The 20,989-nt window shown below is 40.2% G+C and overlaps 1 protein-coding gene across 2 annotated transcripts in view; it reads right to left on the minus strand.

Moving 5' to 3' along the window:
• Positions 1–5,931: 5,931 nt before the first annotated feature.
• ANO10 (anoctamin 10) overlaps positions 5,932–20,989 on the minus strand; it is a 130,167-nt gene continuing 115,109 nt past the window's right edge. For both annotated transcript variants that reach the window (XM_052797242.1, XM_052797250.1), the window contains exon 13: positions 5,932–6,811. In XM_052797242.1, the coding sequence (XP_052653202.1) occupies positions 6,776–6,811 (36 nt within the window). In that variant the 3' untranslated portion in view covers positions 5,932–6,775. The remainder of the gene's footprint in view (positions 6,812–20,989) is intronic.

Below are 20,989 nucleotides of genomic sequence, written 5' to 3' on the forward strand. Positions count from 1 at the left end.
GCGCAGCGGAGGCCAGAGCTTCTGGAGACATGCTTGCTAGGCGTGTGTTCTCTGTGCTGCAGCCCCCGCTGAGTAGAGTAATAAATGAAAATAGAAAGCAGTAGAAATATAAGCTCGGTTGCCTTGAAAAAATACAACTTTGTGTGTGGATGCATGTTGGTTTGCAGACTTCCAGGCATTCTCTCACATAGAGCAAACTTGTTCATTTGGGCTTAAAAGTTGTCATCCACTAGAATAGCTTTTTGTTTAAAGGTTGAGGTTGCTGGTTTTGGGGCAGAACTTAGACTAATTTAAGTAAGTGGTTTAGTGAACTTTACAAGCCGCTGTTCAGCTGGAGAATGCTTTTGATGATACACTTGTCCGGTTTACCATCTGAGCAAACCCAGTGCTGTTCTGGCAGCTGGTGCCTGGCAGCTCTGGAATACAGAATACGATGGGTCTCAAAAATCTCAGTTAAAATATTTGCTCTGTGTGTGCCCAAGTCAGTCAGATGAGTCTTATCTCGGCCACACCTCTGTCCGTTACAGTCATGGGAGGGACGCCTCACCCAGCCCTGCTGTAACTCTTGGGGAAAGTAAGGTGCTTTACTTGTCTCAGGTTTTTTCTTGTTAGATGAAACAACCGGTTGTATACCTGTTTGCAAATCTGCATAGGTGGTGTGTAAACTAGTATTTTGTTGTTGTTGTTCTTGTGAAGGTGTATGTATGTGAGTTGGAAGTTTCACCAGTATAGATTGAATGTTTTTCATCCAAACCTAACCCAGTACTATTCTTCTTTGCAATGTAAAACGGGTAATAGTAAAAAAAAAATGTTAGCAACAGCACTGATACACATCACCAGTGGGGACTGGAGCATGCTGACCGCACCAAAAGATGGGTGCCTTAAGAAAAAGCTATCATCACCCAAACCACCCAAGATCTAAAACCACAGTGCAAGGCACAGCTCTGCATCCTCTGCTCTGGTTGTGCTGTCACAAGTAACAGGATTCCAGGAGTTAATTCCATGTGTTTACTGCAGGTGCTTCACAGAGTACATCTTACAATTCTGTGCCACATTGCAGTGTTTAGACTGCCATGTGCTGGAAAACATCTGCTCCTGAACATTTAGTCTAAAAGTACGTATGTATGTATGTCAGTACAGAAGGAAGAGAACAACTGAAATACCTAAGCTGAAATCCAGGCACGTGCTCTCACTGCTGTCACTTACAAACTGCTGCACCTTAACGTGTAGTTGGGAGAGTAACGCTTCTTACTGCTACCTTTTTCCCATGGTACTGTGAAAAGCGGCTCAGGCTGAGGAGGGGTAGCAGCGCTAGCCAGTGCTTCTGGAACATGTTCTGTCCATTTTGCCCCACCAGCACGCATACTGGACTGCCTGAGAGCAGGTGGTTTCTGTTACCTTCTCGTACATGTTACCAGTTTACCCTCAGAGATGTCTCTGGTGACCTGTGGTTGGAGCAGGTCAGCACAACCTTCTGCAGCGATTTAACACAGAGCCTGTGATTTAACTGTTCATGAAACATGAGCTGTAACCAGGCAGAGATGGTATGGACCCAGGACGTTTGGTACACTTACAGGGATTAATGGCATTTAACAGGTTATGTAATTATATGCAATTAACATATGATTACTTTATGATTGGCTAGTTGTGCAAAGCTGTACCCACAGACTTTTGCAGCTAGGACCTTGCCATTGCTGGTGAGCTTCCTGGTGCTGGTTAATGCACAATGGGGTGGAGGCAAGGAACAGCCAAAGAACTTGGGGGGGTGGGGGGAGCTGTGACCATGCCTGAGTGAGGAACAGTGTTACAAATCTGGTACTACCCTCCCTTTCTTAAGACATCAAAGCCCAGCAATAACATCTCAGTACTCACAGGTCTGATTTTTTAAATGAATTTTTCATTACCTAATAAAGAAATGGGCTAGCCAGCTATAGAGAAATCCCAACGTGGATGGCTGGCAATAAACAGAGAACGGGGCAGCTTGGCACATCCCAAACATTAGAGACAACCGAGCCACCCCAACAGCCTTTCCCATGGTTAAGTTTATGTGGATGAATCAGAACAGATCTGTCTGTCGCAAATTCCAGATTATGACTTGCTTTCAATAAAAGGTGTTTGAGTAATAACACCTTGACATGACTGTACTTGGGAAAGTGTAACAGTGACTCACTCGTTTAGTTGCCTACTGACTGAGGCCAGTGAGGCTCCCTCACTGAAGTCACGTCAGTACGGTGTTTTGAGGGACAGCCGCGCGGCCCTTCTCCAGGGCAATGTCTCTGTGGCTGTTTTAGCCTGCTCCCTTCTTGAAGCAGAGGCTCTGGCTACTGGGTTTTTTTGAGCTTACAATTTTAATTACTTGTAACAAGTTGACTCAGTTTGGCCTATCTGTGTGTATTACAAATGACATCAATTTCTAGAAGTCAAGAACCCTGAATTAGTGACGAAGTAAAGTCTATTATACTAGGGGGAAAAAAAGGATGATCTCTTATTTACTTTCCCAGATGGTAGAAGACTTATGTCATATGAAAAATGCAAGTTTAGAGGACTTACTTAACTTGAAAAGCTTGGGGTTTTTGTAAGGACTTCACTAGGCTCTCAGACGTGTCATGTCAGATCTCCTTAGCAATTAATTTCAGCAAACGCTTGTGTAACTTCTTCCCCCTCACTACTCTCTCTTGAGAAATACAGGGCTGGGGGAGGCAGGAGGGAAGGATCTGTTTTTCTCTCTGGGCTCTTGTGTGCTGCACGCACTCCGCTTCAGTGCCCAAGGCCTGGGAGAGGTTCGGCTCAGTGCTGCAGAGCCGGGAGCTAGCAGGAAGGGCTGATGAGCGCTCTTACACCGTACCCAGGATCACCCTCATCACACCAGTGATGACAGATGCCGTCACCACTGTGTTTTATATCGAGCAGCGGAGTGCAGAGAGATCCCTCCTCTCTAAGGGCATCAGTCTTCAGGGCTGACAGATGAGTCACCAGGCCCTGTTGTCAGCTCCAGCCTGATGCTGGCACTCACCCCTCCAACTCTTGGATGAGGCATGGATGGGAGAGCTTTCCTGAAGAAAGCGCTTGGCGGTAGTAGGCATGGTTCCCACTGGCTTTGCTTATCTGAATAAGGAAGTAAACTCTCAGTCAGTGCAAGTCCTCCTGAATGAGATTCGAGATCGATTCCCTCTGGTCGAGGTAAGCAAAAATACCCAGAATTGCTTGCCTGCTTACAGAGGAACCTCTCCTCATGTAACGATTCCCATGTTTTCCTCTTCCACTGTCCTTAAGTTCATGGGAGCTGCTGCAGTCCAGCAAGTACAGTAGAGATCCTGAGTCAGCAGATCCCTCTGGGCCACACGATTAGACCTGTGGCTCACAACACACCTGATGAGAGAACTTTTGTATTACCAGTAAATTATTTATGACTGGCCTTTTCCTTAAAAACAGTCTTGGTTGTTACCGCTGCTGCTAAGGTGATGTGTAAAATTCAAGCCTTACAGATAGGTACAGGCTACTCCCACACAGTTGACTTCCCAAACAGGATGCCTCCAGACTCATCCTAGGCTCCTCCCTAAAGCTTGAGACCAGAGATGAACTTATTTCTTAGGCTCGGGCATTGGAAGAACTGCCCCACACCCAAGGCTGTTTGCCTGCACTCCTGAAAGGTCCAGAGCCAAGGCTGTCTCTGAGGTCTAAGGGTCTCTCTAGTTGGGTAATGGACCATGCCATGAACCTCCAGGGACAGACTCGCTGCCCGTAGTGGGGGCACAGGTAGAGCGTAAGCTTTACGCTCATAAACCAGCCCATTCACACTTTCCACAACCCCTGCATGAACCCACCAGTTTGCCTGAAGGGCCCGAGCTGCAGCTTCAGCTATCGCTGTACACAAACTGCTCGCTGACCCCAAGGAAGGAGACAGAAGACATTTACTGGCAACCAGACGCCTCTGATCTAGGTGCCCTTGTTTCCTTCCACTTCAGTGCACTTGCCCCTTTCCCCTGTAGCCCACTGTGCCCTTCTCAACTGCACGTTGAGAAAACTGGATCTGGCCTTGTATGCCAGCTCTGTGCTGGGGGGTGGCCTGAGAACAATGGGAAAGTAAAGTCTCCACTCCTGTGTGCCTGGGGGACACAGTTACCCAGACTAGGAACAGACATACAGATTACACAGCTTGTGAATGGCAGTTACTGGTAAGGATCTTATTTATTCTCATATTTTCATCTGACAACAGATTTTTGTCAGTAAGCTTCGTCCCTAGCATCCCACAATTTTTACAGATGCACCTACAGCAGAAAGAAAACAATACAAAGACAATCAGAAGCATAGACAGAAACATTTTTTCTCTCAAATGAGAAATGAAAATAGATGACATCGTCAATGTAAAAAAACAAAAAACAAACCAAACCCCAGTATTAAACCTGTATGTTTTGAACACAGCACTCCCCCAGTACAAGGGCAAAGAACAGCATACAGAGGAATAGGAGCTAAATTTCAGTCCGGTGACAAAGTATTACTTGGCAATATACAGGTAACATTTCTCAGCAAGCTAAAGTGTATGCTCTTTAGGACAGAAACACTCTCTGTCATGACTGTGTAGCATTTGTGATGCTAAAACAAGAGTTCTCCCAGTATCTAGAACAAACTCTAATCCCTATACAACAAAGGATTCCCCTACTTCTTACTCACTCACACTATGGAAGGTCATAATTCTTCCATACCTACTAGCTTGAGGTGGAGAATCTGCCTAAAGAACAGTATTACCCCCATTTATAGGTAAGGAAACTAAGCAGAAGTGAAAGATTTGCCCAAGGCAAGGGCAACAGCTAACGTTACTTATGTCACCAGGTACTTAAACCTTACTAGAGATTTTCCTGTTAGTCTACAGAAAACAGGAGAATGAAGGGACCACGAGGACAACCACAACATCAGTTTTGCAGAAGTCTACTTATTTTTTTCACATGATCACAGTTGAGACACGACTCTATTCCTTTTCTAACCCATCTTAGAAAATTATTCCAGACACCTGATACAGTTGCCATCAGCAAAACAAACACACCAACTTTACGCTCACAAACCAGCGCAAATTAGCAGACCAGCAGACTCCCTTCAAAATGGCAGTGACAAGCTCACAAGAACATGTTCCACCAGGAACCCCTCCCACAGATTTTTCTTCTGAACTGTTCACTCAAAAACACTGACTAGGCAGCATGAGTAAAACTTAAACAAACAGGAGCTACTTCAGATCAAAGTGGGCAAGAAACTGCAAAGCTGGGGAGCTTTCATGAAGAACGTGGTGGTCCCCTCCTCAAAAAAGCTTCGGTTTTGGGATCTCTACAGCACCATAGGAAAGGAGACATGCTCCCCTCAGAGATCCCTGCTGGCTGCTCAGGGCAGAGCTTGTGCAGCCACAACCCTGCAACCGCCACCTCAGGAACAGGCTGTGAAACAGCAGCAGCCTGTGAGATACCCCTGAAATAGCAGCAGTGTGGGGGATGCGCAGTGGGAGAAACAAGAACAGAGACAGCAGCTGTAGCACAGTTTTTTGCTCCTCTTCCCAAGGGAACAGAGTCGTTTCTTACTGGGTCACGCTTGCAGAGTTTGAGAAATGTTAATTTTAAATTCCAGGCAGAATACATTATTTTGGCTTAGTTCTATTACTCTGCTGTGGGGGCCCTGTGGCAGAAATCTGAAATGTGCAAAGTAGGCAAATACCTTAATTATTGTAACAACAGATTTTTCCAAACAGAATTCCAGCAAGTATCACATATAGGTAAGTTACATCTACCAAAGATGAAGGTCACAGCAGGAGAAAATAAACTGTCTCAAGGTCACAGGAACAAACACTGTAGATTTTGGTCCTACTACTGTCAGAAAGCAATGAAACGCTCCTACCTTTTTGTGAAATGCAAGAAAAAAAAATCAGATATTCACTACATACACGAGTACTGGTGTATCGAGTATCAAGTTTAATTGATCTGTTACTATCAGTTCATTTAACCAGAAGATCCATTCATACAATACTGCAGTTTGAGATCCAAGGAAGTGATACCAAAATCTAATGTAAATTAAAAAATAAATACACTTCATAAATTACTGATCAGCAATCTGCCTCCTACTGAATGCTTTTTACCCAGCTTTTGAACAGATTTTAGCTGGGGCTTATTTAACTAGCACACAGGAGTATATAATGCATACTTTATAATATTTAACTAGTTCTCAGATCATATAGGGAACAACCATGTATTTCATTACACAATCCATAAAATACTTAAATTAATTTGCTATGTGCAAAGAGTAGCTAATAAGCAAGTCTTTGAAATAATACAGGACTGATTAGCTATTGTAATAAAGGAACAAAAGGGGCAATGAGCCCAAAGGGGACTGTACACTGTGAATTAAATACCAGTCTACCTTCTATTTTTTTCTTTAACAAAGTTGCAGCTGAAAACTCTTGTTAGCTTCTGGATGCTTACTCACAGGGTCTGTTTTCAATCACTTGCAGCACAGTGAGTCTGGCAGATTTCAACCAGACCTAGCATAAGCTGGAGTGTTATTTGGTGTTAACTTCATCAACAGTTGCATATAAGAAAGCAAGAGAGCAGGAGAAAATATCTTTTTTTACAGTGTCAGGCAAAGAATATTTACCAAGTATCATATAAGCAGGTGCCACCTACTGAATAGATGGTAGAGTGCACACTCTGAGAGCTACACATCACCCTAAACAAACGCTCAAGAAGTGCCCGCATTGCATTCACATGTGACTGCTTTAGTCATCCTCGTTCCTTCATGTTTACTCCTTCAGTGACTCAGCCGCAAGCTTCATTTGCTGTGAGAGAAGGGAAAAAAGAAAAGGTACACTAAGTGCAGTGCTAGCATGACGAATTAACGCAAAACAGCAAAATCTGAAAGGAGGACACTTCTGAATCCAACCGAGTAATAAAACGACACAAAAAAAATTAACTCAAGCTTTGGTAGTTAAAAACAAAAACGCAAGTCTGTTATGCCTGACTTTTCCAAATGACACAGTTTTAACAGAGGTATTGCTTTTCCCACCAAAAGACTCAGTAAATGATGATGCAATTTGTATGTTAATTAATTCTTTTCATGATGAGTAATGCCTTATGCTGAAATTACTGGGCCCAACAGATACAGAAAAAAAACCTTCTCCCTCAGACTCATGACCAGGGGGAACTGCTGTAAGAACGGCAAAATTAAAAGCTGGGGGAAATTACTGTTGTATTGGAACTGTCTTCTGCCACTCCTGGGCAATAACTGTGCTCATGACAGTGCACCGTCTAAGCTGGCATCGCCATCACTGCTCCTGGAAATCCCCGACCCCTCTATCTCTGGTCATGCCTGTGTGCTCTTAGGCAGCACTGGCTGTTACCTAAAACAATGGCAGTAAGCACAGACAGGTACAGCTGATGGGCTTTGCTGGAAATCTGCTCTTCCATTTAGGAAGGCATCAATACCAGGCTGGAATTAAGAATCCTTATCTCTGAATCACAGATTTATTTATTAAAATACAGGATAGTTCTTTGAGATAACTTCAGATAAGCAAAATGCTCAGCACAGTGAAGGACTGCGATATCAGAATCTCAGCCACAAAGGGAATTAAAAAAAAATTATTAATTATTCCTAGCTATAGCAGATATTAATTCTGAAGACACGAATGCAATTTGCTTAGTCCGTGGGACAATCTACCTACTGGCCAAGTGGTATGCACATCTTTAAGGTACATTCTTTACAGATATAGTATTTTAGTTCACTGTGAAGTCTTTGATACTGTAGAGGGTTTTTTTATTTTTAGAAAAATCATAAAGTCATTTAGCCTTTTAAGTTTTTAAGGGATCCTAAAAGGTCAATGAACTACTGACACAATGCTGCCCCGATTTCCCACTGCATGAATGTTAAGCTGTAACTGTTATTCGGAACTTCCGTATTGCCCTTTTTTTTTGCTATTGAATTGAACGAAAACATCCTGTGATATAAGAAAGAGGTAGCAGACTGCTATGGTGATACATGTTATTTCCAATCCTGTTGTTAACCATTTTTGTTTTCATTATCTTAGGATGTCACCAGAGAGATCTCAATGTGAAACCAGAATAACAATTCCAGGCGTTGAAAATATCTACTAAGTAAGAGAAACCAGAGCCACTCTTTGAAGCTTCCTGTTAAAGAGGATGTTTCGTAACACAGAATTAACAGTAAGAAGCAGTAAGAGCGGAGTTTAAACTGTGCCAAAGGCATCTCTCACACATCACCCGGGGTTATCAGCTAAGGGTCCTTCAATGTCTGGAAGGCTGGAAGCCACCCTCGTATACTAAGAAATAATCACAGAGACTTAAGTTCCCAAAGAACATGACCAAGAGACAACAGTCCAAGGAAGGAGAATAGATGGAGACCAGCCCAAAGGACAGGGTGAGGAGCAAAGGCAAGGAGAAGCCCAGCACTGCTGGAATTCAGGAGGCCATAGGCTGGTGTCCAGCATGACTGCCACCTTCGAGGCAATTTGGCAGACAAGGAAAGAAAAGAGCTGAACATGAAAAATGTGAGTGATCACATGAAGAAATGATTTTATGCAGCTCCCAACTCCTAAGCAGTTGTGTAGTTTCCATATCATCCATCCAGTGGGTGCTATGGACACATGCTTAAGTTCCTTAAATTTAAAGTTCTTTCTTTTATGCTTATGTTTGATTTTATACAAATGGCTAGTACATACGGGCTAGTAGAAAGACAAATACCTAATAATGCTATAAAAAAAAAATTGGAAAAGGGGAAACTGCAAATACAACGGACACTTGCATTCAATTTCTACCCCGTAACATAAAGATGTCAGATTGCTTTAATGCAGCACCTTCTAACTTCCCTTTGCTGCTAGTCTGTGCCTGAACCCATTCCGAAACACTACTCTGCATGATAAATCCCACCTACAATAACTCTTCTTTACCATTTTTATCTGTATTGCCATGCCATCTATAAGGGAAGTAAAATTAGTTTGTGATACAAATATTTATATGGTTCTCCATAGCAACAGTGCAGAAAAAAAGCCATAGCTAAATGCTGGAATACAGATTCCTCTTCTGCATCCTGATTCACTTATTTAAATAAATGTCTGTATAAAACTACAGCATCTTCATTAAAGTGACTTCTACCCTTATTGTAAAAACATTAAAAAAGATACAGAAGACAGCAACTTAGTTCACTTTAGGATTCATCAAATTCAAACCTTATTCTCTTATTTTAGAATGATTTCTTAAATTCTGAGCGTTGTTGTAATTATATGGGGGTTGATGAGGAATGTAGAAAACTGGAAAGGTATTTTTACTCTCTGATTTCTGCAGGGCTTGCCAAAGTCTGGAAGAAAACCAAGCATATGACTACTAATGGTGACTAGATGGTAATCTGTCCAAAAATTCTGTACAAGCGGGACTACTGTCATTTATTTTTGAAGGCCCTCCTAATTTTAACCGAGCTAATCTTAGGCTAGTATTCTCTTATGCTGGCAATCTTATGCTAGTATATTTAAAATATATGACAAACAAACAAATTTCCAAGCTTCTTCAGTGGGCCAGCGAGTAGAAAAACTCTTAAAATAGCTTCACGTGCTGCCATGGCATACACAGCCTGGGCAAAACCAGTCCAAATGCAGTCACTCACGCATTTCGGGAAATGAATCATAAGCAATGTAAGAACCCCAAGAGCTGCATGTTTAATTTCTTCTTTATAATTTCTAATACCAGAACATATTTTGCAGTACCTGGCAGCACCAGGCTCCCCTAAGAGCTATCACTTTGGCAAGCAACATGTGGTGGCATCATTAGACAGTGAAATTCTTTGCCAAGTTCAGGCTGAAGAATTTTTAAATTTTCTTTTCTTTTATTGTGAAAGGAAATGTTTCTTTTTACTAGGAAAATATTTCTCTAGGACAGCCTATGGGAAAGGGAGTGTATTTTTTTTCTGATACTGACAAAAGGAACTGACAAGGTACATTTTAAGATCACCTTTTCCCTGATGGCCCCAACAGGCTCATTGGCAAACCTGTGGGACTGAATTAACTACTCTTCCATCAAAAAGACATTTCTTTGTAAGTTTTAAGTAGTATTTTAAAAATACAGAAAGAGAGGTATTAAAAACTTCTCAATCTATTTTTCAAACCTACTAGATACCTAATGACAAATAAAAGCAATGCTCAGTTGAGGGTAGTAAAAGCCTCTATAAACTAACCAGAGGCATAGTTGAGAAATGAGTTGGCTCAAGAAACCATTCTTCATTTATTATCAGCTGAGAGTTACTAGTGAAAGGTTTATGCCTCTGTTTTGCAAAATAGGTGGCTGGTGCATGACAATTGATCATACAGTCCTGCTCCCTAACAAGCTAGGCCTGGCTCTGCACAGCACTTGGGATCATGTCTCTCTCCGGCTGCGTGGCTGAACCAACTCAATGGTCTGTTTTATACAGCGCACTTAGCAACAGTAGCCTATGTATGCGATACATAAGCGAAGCATATGTTTAAACTAATATTAGTTTATAATAGTGGGGCTATAGTGTAGTTGATTCTAAAACTCTACTGTTAGGAAGTGCCCTAAATATTTATCTGCTGTAATTCAATAGATTTGCTATTTCCATTTTATTAAGTTTAAATTTCTTTGTAAAGCACACATAATATAATTAGACAGTACTTTCAGTAGAAACAGCAAAAATTCTTCAATGTGGTTTACAAATAGGCTTTACCACTTAATTAGATTTCACTACATTTCAACATTAAATTTCCTAAAAGCACTTTAATAAAACATGACAGATACTTTCACAACACAAATACAGTTGCATAGCAAGCCTGGAAATCAGGCTACTTCCTTTGGTGTTCACAACCAGAACACAAATTTTAGTACACAGGGTATGGACTGTAGTTATCAACAACTGGTAACTCTCCAGTTAGAGGGTCTACAGAAGTCTGATCTCCTGATTTAGTACTACAAACAATGCTACTTAATATATGCAAGTAAAAGAAATAGCTACAAACACTAAGTAACAGAAACACACAGTAACACCACAGCCCTCGACTAAAGCAAAACCAGTTGAGTTGCCAAGGGATTTACCACTAGCAGCACTAGGGCTTTGTTCAAGCCACAGCCTCACTGCAAATCCAGGTCCCTTCTGCATGGCAACAGGAGAACCGTGACCCACCTTCATTTTCAAACCCTCTGCCCAGAGCTCACAGATGACGAGATGCTTTGCACCTTGCTCTGTGCAGTAGGGCTGCTTTGAGCAAGGACACTGTATGCCCCAGCATGGAGCTTCATTCTGCCCCTGTGGCTGAGAAGCACGCACTGCCTTTCACAACCCCTATCTTGCAAATCCATCTGTGACCTTCTTTCTGTATGGGAGGATCACAGAGATAACCCGGCATTTTTGCTGTTACCAGTGCTCATTTCACACACACTCATAATCTAATCCAACACCCTCAACTTTCCTGTATGGTTTCTATGGGACAGCCAACATTTTATCAGGTGGCTAACAGTCTTTGCATTCCTCACTTCTGGCTGTCTGTTTAATGTTGATTTCTTGTACTTGCTGAGCTCTGCATCAAATGCTTAGAACGTGCTTATTTTCCAGTTATGCTTGGTCTTGGTAAGCCAGCCTCTAACTACTTTTAATTTTACTACTGTGTGTGTTAACACCAACTGACAGTTCAACCACAACCTGAGGAAAACAATTTTAAAAAATAAAAAGCATTTAAAAGTGAAAATCAATGAAACCAGGAGTTAATGACTCACTGGTTTGGTGCTTTTCCATATGCATACTCCATGAACACATATGTTTGCATATACGAAGAACAGACATGTAAATAGCCATACAGTGAAAGACAAGACGACATGAAGGCAGATGTTTCTAATCAGCAACTCCATCTTCTGCTTTTCCTGTATTCACCACGTAGAACGGCTCATTAGCAGTTTACTGCTTAAAGAAACCGTAGTGTTACATGGTATCTTTCCACTTTCTCAAATTAATTATAATATGAAAACGTGATGGATATATATTAAAATTATTCTTTCCTAATGGTGTATAGTCACAACAAAAGTAGTTTCTTGGGCCTTGAGCTGTTTGCTGAAAACTCTGAGAACCATATCAGCTTACCCTGTAAGTACCAGCCAGTTACAAAAGAGGCAAATTAACATCCACTTCAAAACTTAGTAAGCCTCTTCCACATCCAATATTTTATTCTGTGTAAAAGTGTAAAAACTTATTTAATGGCAAATTTTTCTCACTGATTATAATGGTGCAAAGTTGTGTAACTTTGTATCTAGAACCACAAACCCTCCCTCAAAGTTTTTGCACTGTGGTGTTGAACACTCTCTGCAGGGAATGGAACTTAAGGACTTTGGGTCTGGGGTAACTTTTAAGCCTTGTTTCTAATTCTGACCAGTTTTTCAGCAACCTCTTAGTTGCCGTAGCTGGAGATAATAACTGATGCTTGTTTACAGTAGCAATAAACAGCTTCTATACTAGTATACTCCTGTTTATAAATCCCAGGACTTCTGTGTTATACCACGCAGCCACAGTATGACACTGAATGCTTATTTTCAGTAACTCATCCAGTACAACCCCTAAGTCTTCTGGAAGGGTATTGATTTCCAGAATACATTTCCCCCCCCCCTACTTAAGTAATATGATAAAAGACTTGTAGGAATAATTTCACAACTTCCTTATTTACCAGAGCCAAGACCAATGGCACTATGATGCTGCAAACCAGCAAAAACAACTCTCTTTAAAAAAAAGCCAGATATGAGCATTAAACAGCGAAAATACAGGGTTTTGATGAGAAGAATTTTAAACGGAAGATAGATAACAAAGAAACAAATGCTGGATTGTGTAGCTCTTATAAGAAGGACTCTGTAAGCAATTACAATAATTTAACCTTTTGAGGACTGAAATGTTACCAAGCACTGCACCTATTATTCTCCTTACCTCTAGGCTGCACCTAGAATATTGTGTCTAGTTTGGGGCCCTCCAATGTAAGAATACTGATCACCTTCACCAAGTCTAGCCATGGGACACAGGATGGGCAGGGAGGTGATCCACATGCCCTGTGAGAAAAGGCTGAGACACCTGCCAATATCTGCAAGGAGGTTAGCAAGAAGATGGAGCCAGGCTCTTTGCTGAGGTGCACAGCAGGAAAACAAGAAACAAAGTGGTTATAAAGAAATAAGAAAAAAAAAAAAAAAAGAAAAGAAAAGAAAAGAACATTTCACTGCAAGGATAACTAAGCACTGCAGCAGAGGCCCAGGGAGGTTTTGCAGTCTCTGTCCTCAGAGGTTTTCAAGACCCAACTGGAAAAAGCCCCCAGCAACCTGGTCTGAATTTGGTGTTGATGAGCACGGGGTTGGACTAGAGACCTTCTGAGGACCCTTCTAGGCTGAGGGATTTTTATAGTTGTTCCTACAGGAATTCTGACAGAGAAGTTTGCCTGGACTCTACAGATCTAGAGTAAGAATCTGCTAGAACAAATAGCAGGTAACAGCAAACAAGTAATTATCTTCTTTCCTTTCTTGTATGAAAGGATGTATGTCATGTATTCATGACAGAATACCAAGTACAAAACCTAGTGTTAATGAAACAGTAAGTTTGCAAAATTACTAAGTGCAGACTCAGGAAAACTTGCAGAATCACATAATATGTGCCTTGGAGTATTGGGCCTGATTAATAGCGCTGTGAGCCATAGCAGACAAAGCAACACCATTTGTAGTAGATTTTTTTCCAATATTTTTTCTGATCTACTTTATATTGTCTCTGATTTAAATTGCAAAGTATTAATTAATACTCATTACAATATTCTTATGGTATTAGTCACCCTTTGCTGAACCTTATTTTAGTTCAGTAGATAGAACAAAAGTGTAGAAATAATAGAAGCCACATTAGATAGTATCATAGTATTTTTTTCAGAAGTATAGCTTATGTATTCTGACCCTCAGAACATTTAAATTATTTTTATCTTGGTTTAGTTCCTACTTTTTAAAATTCACTTCTTTCACTGTAACTGACCATGGAGTTGCAAAGTGAAACATAAATACATAACGTTAAACAATATGTCTGAATACCTAATGAAGAGCATGCACTCTAACCACTCTCACAGGATGCCAGACCAGCCTAGCAGATGCTCTCCCCTTCAGCTTATGCAATTAGCTCTCATCCAATAAGCAGCCAGTCAATAGATTTTGGAGTCAGAAACTATTGACCAGCTATGAAAGCAATGATGCAAAAATACCCAAAGTGACATGACCTTGATCACATCTCGGAGCCGGGGGGCAGACTGCACAGTCCTTCCAGATCTATGCCTGTCAGTCATGTATTTCTTTGATTTTGTGACCTGGGTCAAACAGACTTCACTACAGTTTAAGGGTGCAGTTTGTCCCTAAGTTAACAGCACGTCAACGACGTTTCAATGATTTCAGGGTAAGCTATGATAAAGTTCATTTTTTCAGGAGCTTTGGATAATGTTAATTACCAGTTTTCAGTTACTAGTTACAATCAAGAGAAAATGGGTAAAACAAACCATTCCTCCTCTCTGAAGTTTAAGAAGCTTATACGGTAAGTAGGATGCTCCTGAGCAGGCACTTACCCTTTGGGAGAGAAATACTCAGCACTTTGAGAGTTTAACTAAGTGTCTGGACACAAAGCCCTAATATATGGATATAGATATGCCTGACTGAAGCGTAACTGCATACATAGCTGAGTTAGCCTTATACCAACTATAATAGCAGTTAACAGCCTTGCTAAGAACCAGGTTGCTCAGTATATGCTAATTTACTCCTTAAGCTCACATGCTTTGCGCTCACCCTGCCTCATGACGCAGGAGGCACAGCTGAGAAATAGCAAAACCAGCGAAACAGCGTCTGAAAAAATGCCAGCACCAGTGGCGACGGACTCGAAGGCAGTCAGTGGCACTGCAGTGAGATGGCCGACAGTCCTTCCCTCCTCACACTTCTGCTTGAATGATAACGTGCTCAGGTGATGTCAAAATACACAGCTTCTGAGAGAATATATGTTTCAGTCTAACACTTTAAAGACAAGCAAAGCTATGTGAGCTCTGTGCTTCCATTTTTTTCCAATTTAAGACTCGAAGGGACCTGGTGGGTTATAGACACAAGCCTCCCTCAAGTGCATAAACCCACGCAGTAGTAGAGGTTTAGCCCCGAGGACACCACACAACATCTATTCCGGTATTACACATGCCAAAACCCACAGAGTTTTTGCCAACATCCTTTAACAAATTCTATTGTACGAAAGGCAAAAGACTAGTTTAAACTATTTAATGCCACAAAAAGAACAGAAGAAAAATCAAAGAGCACGAACACGTCTCCTTGTAATCCGTGCAACAGCAGGGAATAGACTGTGTGAAAAGCAGAGATGGTCTCTCAAAATGAATGATGCCCAACCCTCAGAAGACAAGAGAAATACTCCATAATGCCATTACTTTCTGGACACAGATTTGGCCATCACTGGAACCCAGGCACCCAAAGCCCAACACCTAAGCACCCAAAGCACTAGTGCCCTGTCCACCCCCTGCTCTGCCAGCGGACACAAAGGCATGCCCAGCCCCAGCCCAAGCCCAGCTGGCCCGAGTTACAACCTGGGCTCACATTTCTTTCCAGATTTGTTAATTTGTGGATCTGTACAGAGCCCTACTTGGTTTCCAAAAAACAAGTAATAACAAAAAAGGTTGTTGCTCTACGCAGGGAATTATTTAGGTAATCTAGACCGGACTCCAGATATGAAACTAAGAACCCAACTTCAGGCACTATTTTTGGAAATTTCTATCTGTGACATAAATCTGATAGAAAAAGCAGATAAACACAGGGAGTGCATAGCTGTGCTCTGTCCTGCTACCACACACCAGCCACAATGCTACAAGTACAAAATTTCCACATTTCTTGCAGAGGGCAAGAAACTTCAGCCTGACAAATACGTGAGATGACACCAGAGAAATCAAACAACTGAACAGCATAAGTAGAAAATATTAAAATATACTTGAAGTATAAACCACGTGTTTAGAAATTAGACTTCCACACTAAGTACTGGGCAGACACACAGCAAAAGCAACCCCTCTTTTGAAGTTTTTCCTAGCAAGTAATTTGCCTCTCCATTTATCTGCCATATCAGCATGGAAAGTGAGTTTAATTCTAAAGTTACTGTTACCACAGTATTCAAAAAATAACAGTTCACTGCAGTAAAGTAGGAAAAACTACTCACTGTTTAAATTATTGGTGAAGAACTATTCTGAATTCTACTCAAGAGTTTAATAGGCAAGGAATCCAAAACCAGCAACAGAAGGGACCTGCCAGGTCATCTTATTTGGTTTCCTCCCCTCGAGAGGCTCTCCTGCCCCAAGTACTTGTCCTTACAACATAATTTCCAGTATTATTTCACTCTTGTCTTTCTCTCCAAAGACAAGCTTTCTTCTACTTCCTGTGGGGGCTCTGCTATTGCCTATTCACAGCCCAGTAAAAAATAATCAACACAGAGCTGGTAACCAATTGCTAGTTACAGTAATTTTATAAATGTTCTGAAGAAATCAGTTCTACCAATTTTAAAGTGTATCAAAGGTTCTTTTGCAAATACTTTCAGAATGGCAACAGCACCACTGACAGAATTCCTTCTTCCACCAAAGACACCTGTGACAAGGCAAATAAACTGCCCTTCTGCCAAGTGCCCTGCTCCTTGGGAAGACTATGCACACATGAAAAAGAGGCAACTTGTTTTCCCTTAGTTAAACACTGGGCTAAGCATAAGTATTGATCAGTTACAGGTATTGATTTGCTTTTAAAAATATATTTAAGTTGATACCTATCTGATCAGATAAAGTCATATACCTTTTCAGATAAAGTCAATTACTCAAATTAGTTATGGTGGATTTATGGTTTGATCTGGCTCAGAAAGTTCTTGAACTAAGCACAGGCAGAGGATGGGAAAATATTATGGGGAAATATATGTTAGCTCTGCTCTTCGCTCTATCCTAGGCACCTGCTTATTGCCACTTTGGGGCCTGGGCTAGAGAAACCCTTGATTTCACAACCTTTATGCAGATATACACACATACACAAAGGACATGTATAGCTTCTTAAACTTGCCATTTTCATTTAAGAAGCACAACTGGATACGAAGCATTACTCTTAGAGAACTACAAAGGATTGTCTAATAACCATGTAGGAGAGTCAGAATAAACTTTGAATTAGCTAATTAGCTTGCACAGGTATTTTGAAAACGAGTAAACAGTTGGTTTGGTACTTTATAACTCTGCATTTCTTCAAAATGACTGAAGTTGTAACAGTTGACAGTCCTAAATTATAGGTATAACAATATTTATAAATTACTCTGCTATGCCTGTAGTAATTTTAAACAACCTAGCAAAGGGTAAAGGTCTGGTTTCCTTGAAGGCAATGGCGAAGTTCTGGTTTACTTCAGTGAAGCCAGCCTTTCCCTTTATGTGCTTCCTAGGTTACGAGTGAACAAAATGATTTTCCTTTTTCCCAGCAAATTAGTGGGAAGAAAACCTCTTTGCCACAGGTTGTTTACCGCATTTGTTCAGAAATGCAGACGTAGTCCTTGACCGGTAAAGCTCCTGCCCATCTGTCTGCTTTTTCACTAGAACAACAAAGCATTCCTGTGCGTTACATCAATGCACTGCTGTACTCATCAGTACTGCTGTGCCCTAGGTGCTCTTCCTCCATAGCCCACTTTTCAGAGCTATCTGTATTGTTATCAGAGACCCTAACAAATTTTTGTGGTTTTCTGCTTCTAATACTATCAGCAAGTTCTTTGCATAGCTTTATGAAATTATTTTGTAATAAAGAGCAAGCTATGAAAAATTAAAGCTGTATAATAGCTACTATTTTCAGGCTGAAGAGATATGAATTTTTAAGCAGCTTTGTAACATGAAGACAAACAACAATCTGTAGTTATACTGAATATTATTGTGTGCTCTCTTTCTGAGATCTGCTTTAGTGCCTTGAACACCCTACACTATGTAACTGAGCAGTTACAGAAAAAGATTTTAGGATGAAGTTTAGATTGGAAAAAAAATTAGAAATTATTTCTGACTACTTGATTTTATTATTTTCAAGCCTTGCCAACCCTGTAATCTGTTTCTCTCTGTTAACTTCATTTTTGTACAAAACAATACATAAAGGCATAAGCAGATTACTTGTATTAAATACATGTAAATTTGTAAGAATTTATTTTAATAACATTGTAGATTTTTAGGTTTAGAACTTCATACGAAAACTGTTACCTTCTAAACAAAACTTGAATAATTGCAAAAAAGGGTAAGCACACTGAAATTATTCTTTTACTTTTTCAACATGAGCCTTGTGTCTCTGCAGCCTTTCCATGCACAGAGTAAGTCAATTTTCATACGCCTTGGTAACGCTCCTCCTTATTTTTTTCTGCTTTTTCATTTCTGTCAAGTACTTTTGCTTTCTTTATTAAAGCATTTTACTCCCTTATTTATTCCTTGATGATTCCCTGTCCTGTGTTCTACTGTCCTAGTTCAAGCCTCTCCCTTAGGTTTTTACTTCCAATTTCTTCAAACCGAGAAATCGCTCCCTTCTGCATCTAAATTCACTGGTCGGTAAGAGTCAAACTTGCTGGCAGAAAAACTGCCAAAAGGACTGGCCCTGGAGGCTGGCAGCTCCCTGGTGGGAAAAGCGCTGCACTCCTCCTCCCACTCCCATCACCCCGCTCCACTTTTCAGGAGCAGTGGGAAAGAAAGGAAGAACAAAGTACCACTAGCACAGCCCCACTTTGCAGCTTTGCTCTGCTCTGAGGGGCTGGATAAAGCCTGGCAACAAACCGAATCCTAGAAATAAATGTGTTGAACAGATGTATACTGCTTCAGTCCAGCCACTGTTCAAGACTGACCTTCTTCTTTTGCTTCAATGGAAATTAGAGCTAATGGTGCCAGCTTCAGCATGCACTGAGGGATTAACTATTATGATTCATGTTAAATTGCCACACTAATTTAATTCTATCAGACCTCAAGGCTTTGCTTTGAAATGTTTCTTATACATTGCAAAGTGCTTTTACTGGGTACCCTGGGTTACCAGTACCACTGCATTCCTATTTCTCAATTTTAATCTATCACAACAATAAATATATTATCTAGCATACAACCACAAATATCTAAAATAATTTCTCTTCAACACATTAGCTGTAGCACATTAAAACTGCCCTATAGCTATAGAAACACTGTACAACATTACTATTTGTCAAAAAAATATATGTTGCCTTATAAACTTTATAGTAAGACCTTTATAAAATAGGTTGTTACATCTGTCAAACAAACCAGATTTTAAAAAACATGCCAGTAAGTGCTGTCAAAGGACTCTAAATAAATGTTTAAGACATCATATGATTTTGCATCAGTAAAGTGAGTTAATATTATCCAGTGAGTCACCTAGTTAATTCACTGTAAATTTATGTGATGGTATAAGATGGAAGGTGAACACACATTTCCACAGATCCTTCAGGGCAAATCAAATATGCAAGCTGGGACAGGACAAATAATTACAAAATATTAACAAGCTGCAGAAATCCATTTTCTGCACTTTGAGCTTGGTAATATGTCAGTGCTCACAGGCTCATGTTTTCTTTTTGGAACTGGAAACAATCAGAAAGCAAAGAGTGAAAATTCCATATACCATTATAGGACCAAAAGGACTGCAAAACCCCTGGCAGTCAGTTACATTCTTTCCTAAAATAATTTACAACTGTAGCAAAAGATTTCTTTGATAATCTAAAGTAAAGGCCTCTCACATACAGAGTGCACCATTTTCCATATTAATAGGAAATAACGGTAATTATTAATGGTGTAAGGAAATACATCAAAGGAAAAGAATATGCCCAGTAAAAAGAAATGGAATTACAGGCTGTGGTTTACAATAAGCCAGTGAGAGAGTGCATCTACAAAAGGAACTCAACAGCATACACACACACAGATTCTCATTCCCTCTCTCTCTCCCCCCCGTATACTGCATCTATACATATATAAAAAATACAAAGAAAATGCATACACACACACACAGAAGAACAAATAAAGAAGATTTTAACAATGCTACCTTCAGGGAATGAGCAGTGTCAGTATAATGCTTGTATTTAAAGGGGCATTCTCAACAACGTTAATGGGAGGCTGTTAGGTTTTGGTTTCCATGTGCTGTTTTTTTTGGATTTTGTTACCTTGAGAATTCTCCTCCTGACACCTTCCTCATTTGTAACCTGTGAAATCTGGAAATTGGCCAATATTGCTACCATAATGGTATGTGGAATTCACACTTCAGATCAGCAAAGGAGTTTTTCAGCAGACGGTATATCCTACTTAGCATTTAACATTAATTTAAAATATATACTATATATGTTACTCTATGTTACTAAGTATTAATCTCATATAAATAGCTATATATGAATTTTGCAATCTTATTAACTTTTGATCAAAGAAATATATCCCATTGAAACTGCCATCTGCTGAATTTGCTTCTTGACTTTGATCTCTGTGACAGGGGAATAATCACAAAGAATATTGGGAAAAATACATAAATAACACCTTAACAAAATTTTCTCTTATGAAATCTGCAGGGATTCGACTAAAAAGAAGAAAAGAAGTCTTTGTCCTGTGTTAGTGAATGAGTGAATCTCTTTTCTTGATCTCTGTTGATCAGTGAAAAAATAGAAAAGAAAATACAACTAAGAATTACTAAGATCCACATAAATGCTCTTGTATTAGATGTTTATGCAATAAACTGGAACCTCCACAGTCACATTAGAAATCTTGTTTTTGAAGCAGATATGAAAATTCTTCCGATTCCTGAGATAAGCTTAATACTAATTGATACAGAAAGTAAGCAACTGCTGCTATTAATAGTTATTCCAAAGTTTTAACTGTGTTCACTACACTTTGTATACTTCTCATGGAAACAACAGGACTAATCACTCCCAGAGAAGTTGTTAACTG

The sequence above is a fragment of the Harpia harpyja genome, chromosome 1 (genome assembly GCF_026419915.1).
Source record: "Harpia harpyja isolate bHarHar1 chromosome 1, bHarHar1 primary haplotype, whole genome shotgun sequence".
Classification (NCBI taxonomy): Eukaryota; Metazoa; Chordata; class Aves; order Accipitriformes; family Accipitridae; genus Harpia; species Harpia harpyja.